We start from the raw sequence: 11,536 nt of genomic DNA, 5'->3' as shown, positions 1-11,536 counted from the left end.
AACTCCTGGGCTTAAGCAATTCTCTTGCCTTAGCCTCCCAAAGTGCTGGGATTACAGGCGTGAGCCACTGTGCCCCACTCAGAAATTTTAAAATTCTTAAAATGTGCAATCAATTATTTCATGAAGCTACTGAATATTTTCATATAAAGAACATGCCACAATCAGTAAATTGATTGATTTCCAATCAATTTATGTAATTTATGAAAGGCCATTATATTGATGTAGATAAATGTATATGTGTATTATGAATCAAATTTATTTGAAATCTTCCTGTATAGAATAAAGTATGAACTTTTAGATAACATACATATTTTTCCCATTTTTTTTTTTTTGAGACGGAGTCTCGCTGTGTCGCCCCGGCTGGAGTACAGTGGCCGGATCCCGGGTTCACGCCATTCTCCTGCCTCAGCCTCCCGAGTAGCTGGGACTACAGGCGCCCGCCACCTCGCCCGGCTAGTTTTTTGTATTTTTTAGTAGAGACGGGGTTTCACCGGGTTCGCCAGGATGGTCTCGATCTCCTGATCTCGTGATCCGTCCGACTCGGCCTCCCAAAGTGCTGGGATTACAGGCTTGAGCCACCGCGCCCGACCTTCCCATTCTCCTTAATAATATGTTGGGCAGAATTGTTCATCTAAGTTGACTTTGCTTTTTTGTGGTCATTGTTTTTTCTATTTTTATTTACATAGTCAGATGCTAAGTTTTAAGCTTTTGAATAGTATGTCTGTCTGATATATCACTTCTTCCAGGAGCCTCCCTAAGAGAACTATAAATCTGCAATGAGAAGGAAGTATGGGCAAATGAGTGAGAAAAATGTGAAGGAAAGAATCCTTGCTAAATATTGCCGCAATTGAATATTTCACACTTAAATTATTCTCACCATGTTATTTCCAAAGGGTTGCTCATTAGGTTTTCACATGCCTTGATGACCTTAATTAGACTTGTTCCAGATTTATGAAAACTGTAAAATTAGGAAACTTTCATTAAACAAACAAACAAAAAAATGAAAACGCCCGGATGGTTTTCCAAAGCACATACAGCATTACTTAAGACTATGATTTTCAGCTAGTTGTATATATCTATCTACAGCTCTAGCCAGGTCTGTAAGAATTCTGTGACTGAGGCCTAATGGAACCAATTTTCACTCTGGCAGAACAAATTCAAGTTCTAATACTAACTTGAATTCCAGTTTCCTTTAGATGCCAGGAATCAGATCCTTTAAGAGGAAATTGTATCAGCACTTCTGCCTATTAAGCGATATTCCATATAGTTCGTCTAAATAGCTAGCAGGAACAACTGACTCAAGTCAAATCTAAGACAGAAAACAAATGCTTTTTAATTACTGAAATTGTTTTATTATTATTTTAAAATACTAGTCAAGTGCGGTTATTCTGTTGGTGGTGGTGGTGGTGGTGGTGGTGGTGGTGGTGGTGGGTTTGTTTGTTTTTGTTTGTTTGCTTTAGTCTTTTCCTTTCAGGGCCTCGATTTTCTGCAAACTTCACTTATCTTGACTGTGGACCACTAACCTTCTTTAAACAGGAACCAATATATTCACTCACCTACACTAACAATCATATTACAGTCACAGGCCATTAACTGTCACTCACATTTTTATTACCCTGCATCTGATGAACATTGATACACTTGGGTGTCTTCCTCTGCACTGGAGAAAAAAAATAATTTAGATAGAATTCTAAAAGTTAGCATGTTTTGTCAATAGCTTCATTGTTCCTCATGCCCATTCATCACATCTTGCTTGCTATTGAAATCCTCCCTTGCTTTGTAACATTATTAAAGTCAGTCATTATTAAAGTCGTCTCAAAAAGAGATACCTCTGCAACTTCTAAGATGTTGTCAACCAGGAATCATATTTTCAATACTTCAAATTATATTGTATTTCCAAGCTTTGGAAACAAATATAATATTCTTGCATATTTTCTTTTTTTTTTTTTTTTTTTTTTTTTTTGAGACGGAGTCTGGCGCTGTCGCCCAGGCTGGAGTGCAGTGGCCGGATCTCAGCTCACTGCAAGCTCCGCCTCCCGGGTTCACGCCATTCTCCGGCCTCAGCCTCCCGAGTAGCTGGGACTACAGGCGCTGCCACCTCGCCCGGCTATTTTTTGTATTTCTTAGTAGAGACGGGGTTTCACCGTGTTAGCCTGGATGGTCTCGATCTCCTGACCTTGTGATCCGCCCATCTCGGCCTCCCAAAGTGCTGGGATTACAGGCTTGAGCCACTGCGCCCGGCCTCTTGCATATTTTCTAAGATGAAATTTCATGTAGACAATGATGTGATAGAAAAGATGATGCTTATCTAATGATTTTGGCATTGCCCCTTGATAACTATGACGCTGAGAAAACCAGCATTGGTTTTCCTATTATCAGAACAAATTACAGTCCATGTTCTTTTTTTTTTTTTTGAGAGGGAGTCTCACTCTGTCTCCCAGGCGGGAGTGCAGTGGCCAGATCTCAGCTCACTGCAAGCTCCGCCTCCCGGGTTTACGCCATTCTCCTGCCTCAGCCTCCCCAGTCGCTGGGACTACAGGCGCCCACCACCTCGCCCGCTAGTTTTTGTGTGTGTGTGTGTTGTTTTTTTAGTAGAGATGGGGTTTCACCGTGTTAGCCAGGATGGTCTCGATTTCCTGACCTCGTGATCCGCCCGTCTCGGCCTCCCAAAGTGCTGGGATTACAGGCTTGAGCCACCGCGCCCGGCCCAGTCCATGTTCTGGAGTCCTACATGTCTTACATTTGAGAGAGAGAAATCACTGGGAAATAAAAAAAGGGAAATAGTTATATCTGTATCCATCTAGTTTCACTAACATATCTTTAAGGTACAGATTTTTTATAACAATCACATATGGACGGGTGTGGTGGCTCGCGCCTGTAATCCTAGCACTTCAGGAAGCCGAGGTGGGCGGATCACGAGATCAGGAGTTTGAGACCAGCCTGGCCAATATGGTGAAAAACCATCTCTACTAAAAACACAAAAAAATTAGCCAGGTGTGGTGGCGAGCGCCTGTAGTCCCAGCTACTCAGGAGTCTGAGGCAGAAGAATCCCTTGAACCAGGGAGACAGAGGTTGCAGTGAGCCAAGATTGTGCCACTGCACTCCAGCCTGGGTGACAGAGCGAAATTCCATCTCCAAAAAAAAAAAAAAACAACCAAAAAAACAACAAAAAAAACACCATATGATTTTACAAGACCAACTTAAGGGGGATTCTTATGTTGCTTTAGTTTTGTTTTTCACAAAAACTAGATTTAATTCAAGCTTCACGAAAAGGCTAAAATAACACACAAATAAGTCCACAGTTCCTAATTTTCCAACCTTTCCTTCAGTAGGCATTGCAGGTCATTTGAACCAGATAGTTTAAATTTTTGATGGTGCAGCTAAGTGAATAAGCATCCCTCCACAGAATGCATGCACTGTTGTGTCATTTTCAATTAATGTGAAATAGTTTTGCCAAAATATGACTGCAAATGTGAAGCTGCTATTCTGAACATTTGGAACAACTATAGCTCATTTTTCATTATGTGTTGTTTTGGTATAAAAATACTGTTTAAGCAGTTCATGAATACTCTTTTCCATTTAATCACAAAGAAATATATTCAGAGTGAACATGATCACTTTATTGGTTACCAAAGATCCTTGGCAAAGTGCAAGCACCGTGAAGAACGAAAGTAAGTCTTCAACAGTTTCCCAACTTCAATGAAAACCTATATGGGCCTAGATTTACAGATTACACATTAAGAAAAAGTCTGTGCATGATGTATCTGCTGCGTGTGTATTCGTATGTGGGAAATAAAGCAAGCCAGAGAGAAAGTGGGTGGGGGCACAATTGCAAAAAGTTATCTCTCCTAGGAGATTTATTATTGGGAAATGGAGAAACAGATAATTCAGCACTCTTCTTTCTGGTTACAATACAACACTAGAAAAAAAAACTAATTTTTTATAATTTACCATAGAATCTCTTGTCTTAGACTAGAAGGAATACAATCCCTGTTACATGTGTATATATGTCCATGTGTACACACACATTTTTCTCTTCTGAAATTTTTATCTCAAATCTCTTTCTTTTTTTTTTTTTTTTTTTTTTTTGGCGGGTCTCGCTCTGTCACCCAGGTTCAGGTGCAGTAGGCAGCGATCTCCAGCTCACTGCAAGCTCAGCCTCGGGTTCCAGCCATTCTCTGCCTCAGCCTCCCAGTAGCAGCTGGGACTACAGGCAGCCACCCGCCCGGCTAATTTTTGTATTTTTAGTAGAGCGGGGTTTCACTGTTAGCCAGGATGGTCTCGATCTCTGACCTCGTGATCCGCCCGTCACCGGCCTCCCCAAGTGCTGGGATTACAGGCTCGAGCCACCGCGCCCGGCCTCAAATCTCTTTCAATCAAAATGAGTTGAGCTTCAAACAGGATCTGGGTGAGACAGAACGCACAAAACTGTGCTGCGAGTAGCTGGCTCGACCTGTAATCCAGCACTTTGGGAGGCGGCGGGTGGATCACAGATCAGGAGGCCAGACTATCCTGGCTGGCTGTTTCCGTCTCTAAAGCTGCCGAGAAGCGGCGTGCGTAGCGCAAGGAGGCTGGCGAAGATGGCGTGGTCGAGGGGCGAAACTGCGTTAATGGATGACCACTACACTCAGCCTGGGAGACACAGTGAGACTCCGTCTCAAAAAAAAAAAAAAAAAAAAAAAAAAAACTGTGCTCAACTCAGTGAATGCTTTAAAAGTGAATTAATGAATAGTATCCTCATTAAAAACATGCTCCAAGACTGACTGCCTCTCTACATTTTGATTCTGAAAGAAAGTGCTTGGGTTTTTAAAGAACAAAGAAGAAAAGCCTTCATTTTTCCTTCCTTCCCTTCCTCTCCACAATTTAACCAAGCATTTTTTTCTAGGTTCTTTTCTTTAACATAAAAACAATAAAACTCTTCTGTCTTTCTTCTCTCTTCCTCTTCCTATCTCCAGGACCACAAATTTGACTAAAAATAATTGTCCACATGGAATCCTTAATACATCAACATAGGAAGGAGACACTCACTATCCCAAGACTCAGCCCACCTGGCCTAGATTTAAAGTACGCATTACAGGCTGATTAAGTCTGGCGCATGGTTTATCTGGTGAGCGTTCCCCACCCCACTTCTTGAGGCTTTGCTTGCTCATCTAGGGGTTCCTGGAAGGCCCCCAGCACCCCCTAGCAGGGCGCGAGGTAAGTGGAGAGTCTGCCCGGGTGCTGGGTGATGTGCCCGGCAACTTCTGCTTTTTCCCCTGGGGGAAACTGTGACGTTAGAAAGGTATCCGCAAGTGTTTCTTCTGGTTGGCCTGGAGGTTTCCCGAGCCCCTGGACTGGCGACCCAAACCCCTACACTTCCTGCCCGGTGCTTGGAAGAAACCCAGATCAGCAGACAAATCAACGCGCACCACACACTGCGCCCCAACATCGAGCGCCAACATGTGCCTTTCAGGCCAAACGAGAAAGCACGGACCCCTTGCAAGGAGCATATGACCTCGGCGTGACCCGTGGAGAGGCGGGACCCCAGTGGAGAGCGAAGCACGGAGAAGCCTGGGAAGGAGGTGGTGAGAGGGGCACAGTCCAGGCTGCCCCATGCGCGCTCGGGTTGTCGCCGCGCGTCCTGCGCGCCCCAGTGCCCCTAGAATCTCCAAGAGAGCAAAAGTGAGCGCGGATCAGTTTCTCTCTTTCCCAGAAAGCGAGCTTTTTATTGAGGGGAAACTTAGCTGGGAAAAGTCTGCTCCTACGTTTGTTTTGGTTTTTCGTCTATTTGCTTCCCAATTTAAAAGGGGCCGTCTGGGCGACAGGCTTGCGGTTTTCACAGTGTAAAACGGATTAAAAGAAAAGCTCCAGCCCCTCTCGACTTTCGCTTGCGGTTTGCAACCCCTGGGGAGGGTCTGACCCCGCGCGGCACTTGCCCAGGCGAGCTTCCCTCGCGGCGGCCAGACCCGCTCGCGGACTCGGTTTCCCCGAGGTAGGACCCACTAGGTGGGCCGCTGGGCCCCAGGCCTGGCAGGGCGGAGCCTAGGCCGAGCGCCCCGGGGTTGGAGGTTCCCACGGTGCTGGAAAACTGCGCGCCCCAGGTCCGCAGGCAGCCTCCCTTCCCCCGCGCCCTCGCACCTGCCCTCTGCTCAGCCGCTCCCGGTCCTGGGTGTGCGGGAGTCCCGGGGGTCCCTCTCCTGGAAGCAGAGGAGGAATTTGGTGCAAAAGGAAGGGAATTTACTGCGGATGGCACCGGAACCTGGATTGGCTTGTGCGTTTCCTGCTCTGGGCACGTAGGTTTCCCCTAGAAATCTGGAGTTCGCTGAGGACACTTATTTCCAAGAGATTGTGGGTTCACATACACATACCATTTACATACACATACCATAAGTTCACATACACATACCATTAACTTAATACCATTCAGTTAAAAATAAAGAAAAAAGAAAAACTGCACTTCGATCTTCTCCACTTTCCCTGGTATCACCAAATAAATAAAGCATGCGGACGAGAGTGGGCTGCTGCTGGGGGCTCGAGAGGTGCGCGAGACGAGGTTACCCTGCGGGTCCGCCGCTGCCCCCGGCCTCTAGCACCGCACCTGCCCACGAGTTTGCGAGATAGGAGCGCCGAAGGAGAACCCCGCACCGCCCAGTCTCACCCTAAAAACTTGTATCCAAGAGTCCTACGGTTGTGGAAGTGCCAATCCTCCGCGACCCCTTCCTGCTGGCCTTCTGCTTTTTATAAACGAAAATAAAAGTTTGATTTAGGCTTAAAGAAATGCCATTCTGGTCGTTCCTCCCTGAAGCGAGACTTACGCATCCTTATATACTCGCAGGGAATTTTCAATCTCGCCTGTCGAAATCGCTATCTGGGCATCCGCGGACGAAGTCCTGCAGGTGGTAGGGTCAAGGGATCAAGCAGATAGCAGCAGGGATTAGCACACTCCGGCCGTTCTAGACTGTCAGGCCCACTGCTCGAGGGAAACATGCAGCGATGGAGCCAGGGCTGCGGGCTGCGGACCACGAGAGCCGCGCACGCGGGCTGGGAACCCGGTGGTGCCACCTTAAGAGTAGGGTCGGCGCAGCGGCTGTGGAGGCGCCCGGTACCTGCAGGGGGCGCTGCTGTCCCGTGGTTTCTTCCGCGCCGCCGCGTGCAGCGGGCCTGGCAGCTCCGGGGCCCCGGTCCCCGGAGGGGGTGGGGACTCTGGGGGAGGAAGGGATCGAAGTGCAGCCGTTAGGTAAGGAACCCGAGCCCTCCCGGATTTAGAAGCGGCCTCAGTGAGGCGTTTGCAGGAGGGAGCTTTCCATCATTCGGCCGCGAGAGGAAACGTGGGGAGACGCCCTCCCCTACCCCCACTGCCTGCCTTCCTGCCTCCCTCCACCTCCGCTCCCCAACCCCGATCGTGCTTCCCAGACCCTTTGTTCTCGAGGTTGGGAACGGCTGGGTGGGGGTTCCCCGGGGAAGAGGTCCCCCGCGCCACTCGGAGGGGAAGGGACTGCCGCCTGTCCCGCACCCCGGCCCTCCCCGGTGCCGTCCCCCTCTCCCCTGGCCCCTTCCATCGCGTGCTTCCGTTCTCACTCGGACTCCCCCAGCTCCCGAGCTCCGGCTCCCCAGCCTGCACTGTCTGCAGGCCCGCCTGCCTTCCCACCTCCCCGCCACCTCCGAGGTCCCCAGGAAGAGGGGAGGACAGGGAGACGTGTGGGGGAGGAGAAACCACAGAGCCTTCTCGGCGCGAAGCATTCCCAGGGACCCTTCCAGGCCCAACCCCTGGGACCCGCTGCAGAGGCAGGGCTTTCCTGGCGCCGCCGCAGGTCGCAAGGGCCGCCCCCGCCGTGTCGCCCTGGGGCCCACGGGTGCACTGCCCGGGCAACGAGGCAAGGCGCGCCCTCTCAGCGCCAGGACCCAAGACCCCCAGCTGGAGAGAAGGGGACACCGTGGTCCGCGCCCTGGGGAAGCTAATTGCACACGAACGCCCCCCTCTTCCCCGCCCCCCACCGTACCCTCTGCAGCGCCACCCGCGTCGCCTCTCCGCCGTGCGCCACCCTGAGGGCTCCCGCGATTGTATCTTCTTGAGCACAGTTACCAATGCGTTCAGCTTCGTTTCATACTCGGATGGAGGCGTCGCGGAGGGAAGCGAGGGGACAGGGATGCGGGAGTAAGGGAAAGGTGGGGCGGGAAACAGAGCAGAGAGGTGGGAGACGTGGCTGAGGCAATGGCACCGGGCAGCGCCGCCCGGAGTCCCGAGTCCAGGTCCACGAGGCAGGCCCCGGTGCAGCCGCCCCCCGGCCGAACCCTGCATGTCCTCTGTACTGTAGACGCGAGTCCGCGGAGCGCCACTCACACCCCCGCACCCCTGCAAGCTCCCACGGTAGAGGGAGCTCGGCACCAGCCGGGTCACAAAGTAGGTGCCCCCACCCCCGACCCCCAGGTGAAGAGGACGCAGCCCGGCGCCGTCAGCTCCAGGCTGCCTGGAGCCCCCTCCGGCCTCTCGGCGTGACCCTGGTCCTCACTGGGCTCGTCGCGAGCTGCGCTAGCTGTTCTTTCAGCAGCGGGTTCCCCAGGACACACCCCGGCCCCACCCCCCGAGAGCTGGCGGCCAGCTCAGGATGCCAGGCGGCCAGGCGGGCGCCCTGCCAAATTCCGCGTTCCTCTCCAGGAGACGGGGAGTTGCGTCCCAGGCTCGGGAAAGCCCGCAGTTCGGGCTTGGGACTTGCTTGCAAAGCCCCCTAAGGCGCCAGGGACGCCTCTGCAGGTTGAATTCCTGCTCCGTATCACTTCAATTTTAATTAATCTTTTAAAACACCGCTGTCACGTCGCTTGCAGAAAATTAATCAAACTTGAATCCTTGTTGCATAGCAAGAATTTCGATCCGAGTCTTTTAAAAAGGACTTGACTTTGCAAAGTCACGTCTTTTACAGTTCCCTCATTCCCCCTTTAGCAAGGGAAATATTGCAAAAGTCAAGACATGTTTGTTTGGTTCTTTCTATCTTCAAAATGAAACTTTGCTTATTTCTGATCTTTATTTTCCTGTCTTTGAACAAACAAACAAAAAAACACCAAGATAAATTGCCTACGTCGGTTAATTCAAAATATAATTACTTTGAATGATCTTTGTTTAAGAGCCCAGATAAACTAAGATAATCTTAATTTTAATGTGACACGACCCCTATTTTTCCTTGCAAATCATGAGAATAAAGCAGTCATTAATTAATACCAAGATAGCTCCATAGAAGATGGTATCTGGTCTCGCTGAGACACTGAAACATCAGTTGTATTAGTAATTGATACTGTATAATTGAACATGAAGATAACCGTCTATTTTTAACCTCCAAGCTTAGAGTTTATTTGGTGATTACTGAGCTCCTAATAATTAATTTTTGTTCCTTCTTACTGCATAAATAATTCTTCTGACTGCCAGTTCCCATGCAATGCAGAGGCTTCTCATTAAAACCTACCCCTCAAAATATAAGATTATGAGGCTGTATTGTGCAGCAACTCCTTCTACTCCATTATTTGTAACATATTTGTTCTATTTCATATCTTCCTGGTACATTTCCTTTGCTGTGATTTTCCTACTAAATATGTGAGAATATAATTATAACATCTTTTACCACAGCTTTGTCTTTCTGTGATCTCTTGGTTCAGTTTAATACACAATAGTTAAGACTTCAATTTTTCAAGTTTCTAAAATTTGAGGATAGTTCCATTGAAGAATCAAAAATACTTGTATAGTGAATTTGCCATGATTATATTCCCAACCTAACACACAGTCCACTTTAACTCACACTTTTCTGTTGTTAAAAATAGACTTTGCTCAAACACATTCCCTTTTTCCAACTTGAGTTGAAGATAGTTCTTACAATTTCCTGGGTTAAATGTACACACTAACACAACCTTTGACATTAAAAAACAAATTCCCCTCCCATGTTGGAGAGAAGTCTTCCAAACAGTTATGGAAATTTAGACTGTAGCTTTAAGTATCTAATTATTTCTTAGCCTCAGTTATTTTGGGGCATCAATGATCTTCACTTTTTAAGTGGAAAGGGTTATAATATTTTTCTCATATATACAAAAAACTCTCTACTTATTTTTCCGATAAAGTGTCTCCCAAGTATGACATGTTTTATACCACACAAATATTCTTAGTACCTCCACTACCAAATCCATGCATTTTCCTTGTCAGTGCTCTATCTAAAGTGTTGGAAAATATATAGGGTTTCCACTTTTATTTCCCCCTTAGTATAATTAAAACTTTAGGTCAATATATAACAGAGTGATTCTCTCCACTTGGATTTTATATTTTCCCACTATAATTTGGACTGAAATGGGATTAAAACAGGATCTAGAGTTCTAATCTTGGTTGATGTTTTGGTGTATTCACCGTAATGAGTCCTATTCCCTGGGGTCATGAAGCTCCCAAATGTCAATCAAGCAAACTGATTCAGAAATGCCATTGTTCGACTCCCACGTCACTCGCCTTCCTCTCATTTTATTTAACAATACCGGAGTTCTCTGATCAGTCATTCGGAATATGAGGCATTATCTGGGGAAAATTCACAAAGTGTCTTGATCTTTCTTTGGGAGATACTGTTAAGGGGTTTCCGCAAAGCAAAAAGTGCTTGTTTATATTTCTGTCTTTGGACCGCTCTATGGATGGAAAGAACCAATGAATACTGCTTGAAAGAAAATCATACCGTAAATCCGTCAAAAATTAATTCGTCCAGTTGAATGTTACATTTCTATTTTCTATTTTCGTATTGGAAGCACCCTGATTTGTCACCAGAGGAGAAGTATGACCCGGTCTGGGTCCAGTTGACATGCCCCCACTTTCAACCCTATTTTCACCACTTAATACTATTAACGTGTTTAGTCTACACTAGTTAACTAGGAATTTATTTGGGGGCGAGGAAGAGCTAACCTTTGCTCCCGGAGTTCTACCCAGCCCACTCAGATACGTCCGGGAGCCTCCGCAACTCGCATTTCCCAGTCGCAACCCTGGGTCATTCCTGCCTCCGTCCCAGCTCCCGGACAAATCCCAAAGCCAAAGGCGTCGAGCGTGCTACCGGCTCCCACCAGCACAAATTAATAATCAGCTTAACTCGTGGAGGCTTTGAGCCCCAGTGCTCCGTTCCCTGAAGCCTCCCAGTGCGGAGCCCGGCTCCTGCGAGGACTTCTTTGGAGGGGGGCAGGGACGGATTTCCTGGGAAAAGCCGTCTCTGGCGTGTTGCACCTAGAGGGCTGTGGGTAAGGAGGAACGCACCAATGTCCCAGTTCTGGGTTCTCAGATCGGGATTCCTCCAAAATCGCGACAGCCGCTTAGGTGTTGGGTGCTCGCGTTGGCAGCACAGAGCGCCAAACGCACGACCCCGCGCGCCCCGCGCGACCTCCACGAACACTTAGAGCCGAGGTGACAAGGGAAGGCGGCGGAGATGGGAACAGGAGGTGGAGCCGCTCTCTGGTGGAGCACGATCGATCACTTTAAAGTAAAGGGTTCAAAAGTTCCAAGTTCCCCTTTGGAGGGGAGAGGTAATGCTTCCCGCGGCCTGCTTCTCTCTGC

At 48.2% G+C, this 11,536-nt stretch overlaps 1 protein-coding gene across 1 annotated transcript; it reads right to left on the bottom strand.

Annotated features, from left to right (window-relative positions):
- Positions 1-5,672: 5,672 nt before the first annotated feature.
- Positions 5,673-8,528, bottom strand: MIR1915HG (MIR1915 host gene). The gene is given in 4 exon segments (XM_003903451.5): positions 5,673-6,876; positions 6,878-6,962; positions 6,965-7,182; positions 7,980-8,528. Coding segments are annotated over 4 exon segments (657 nt in total). The 5' UTR covers positions 8,279-8,528; the 3' UTR covers positions 5,673-6,821.
- Positions 8,529-11,536: the final 3,008 nt, after the last annotated feature.

Source organism: Papio anubis, chromosome 11 (assembly GCF_008728515.1).
Source record: "Papio anubis isolate 15944 chromosome 11, Panubis1.0, whole genome shotgun sequence".
NCBI lineage: Eukaryota > Metazoa > Chordata > Mammalia > Primates > Cercopithecidae > Papio > Papio anubis.
The sequence above is the reverse complement of the archived record's forward strand: the minus strand, read 5'-3'. Positions and strand labels throughout refer to the sequence as shown.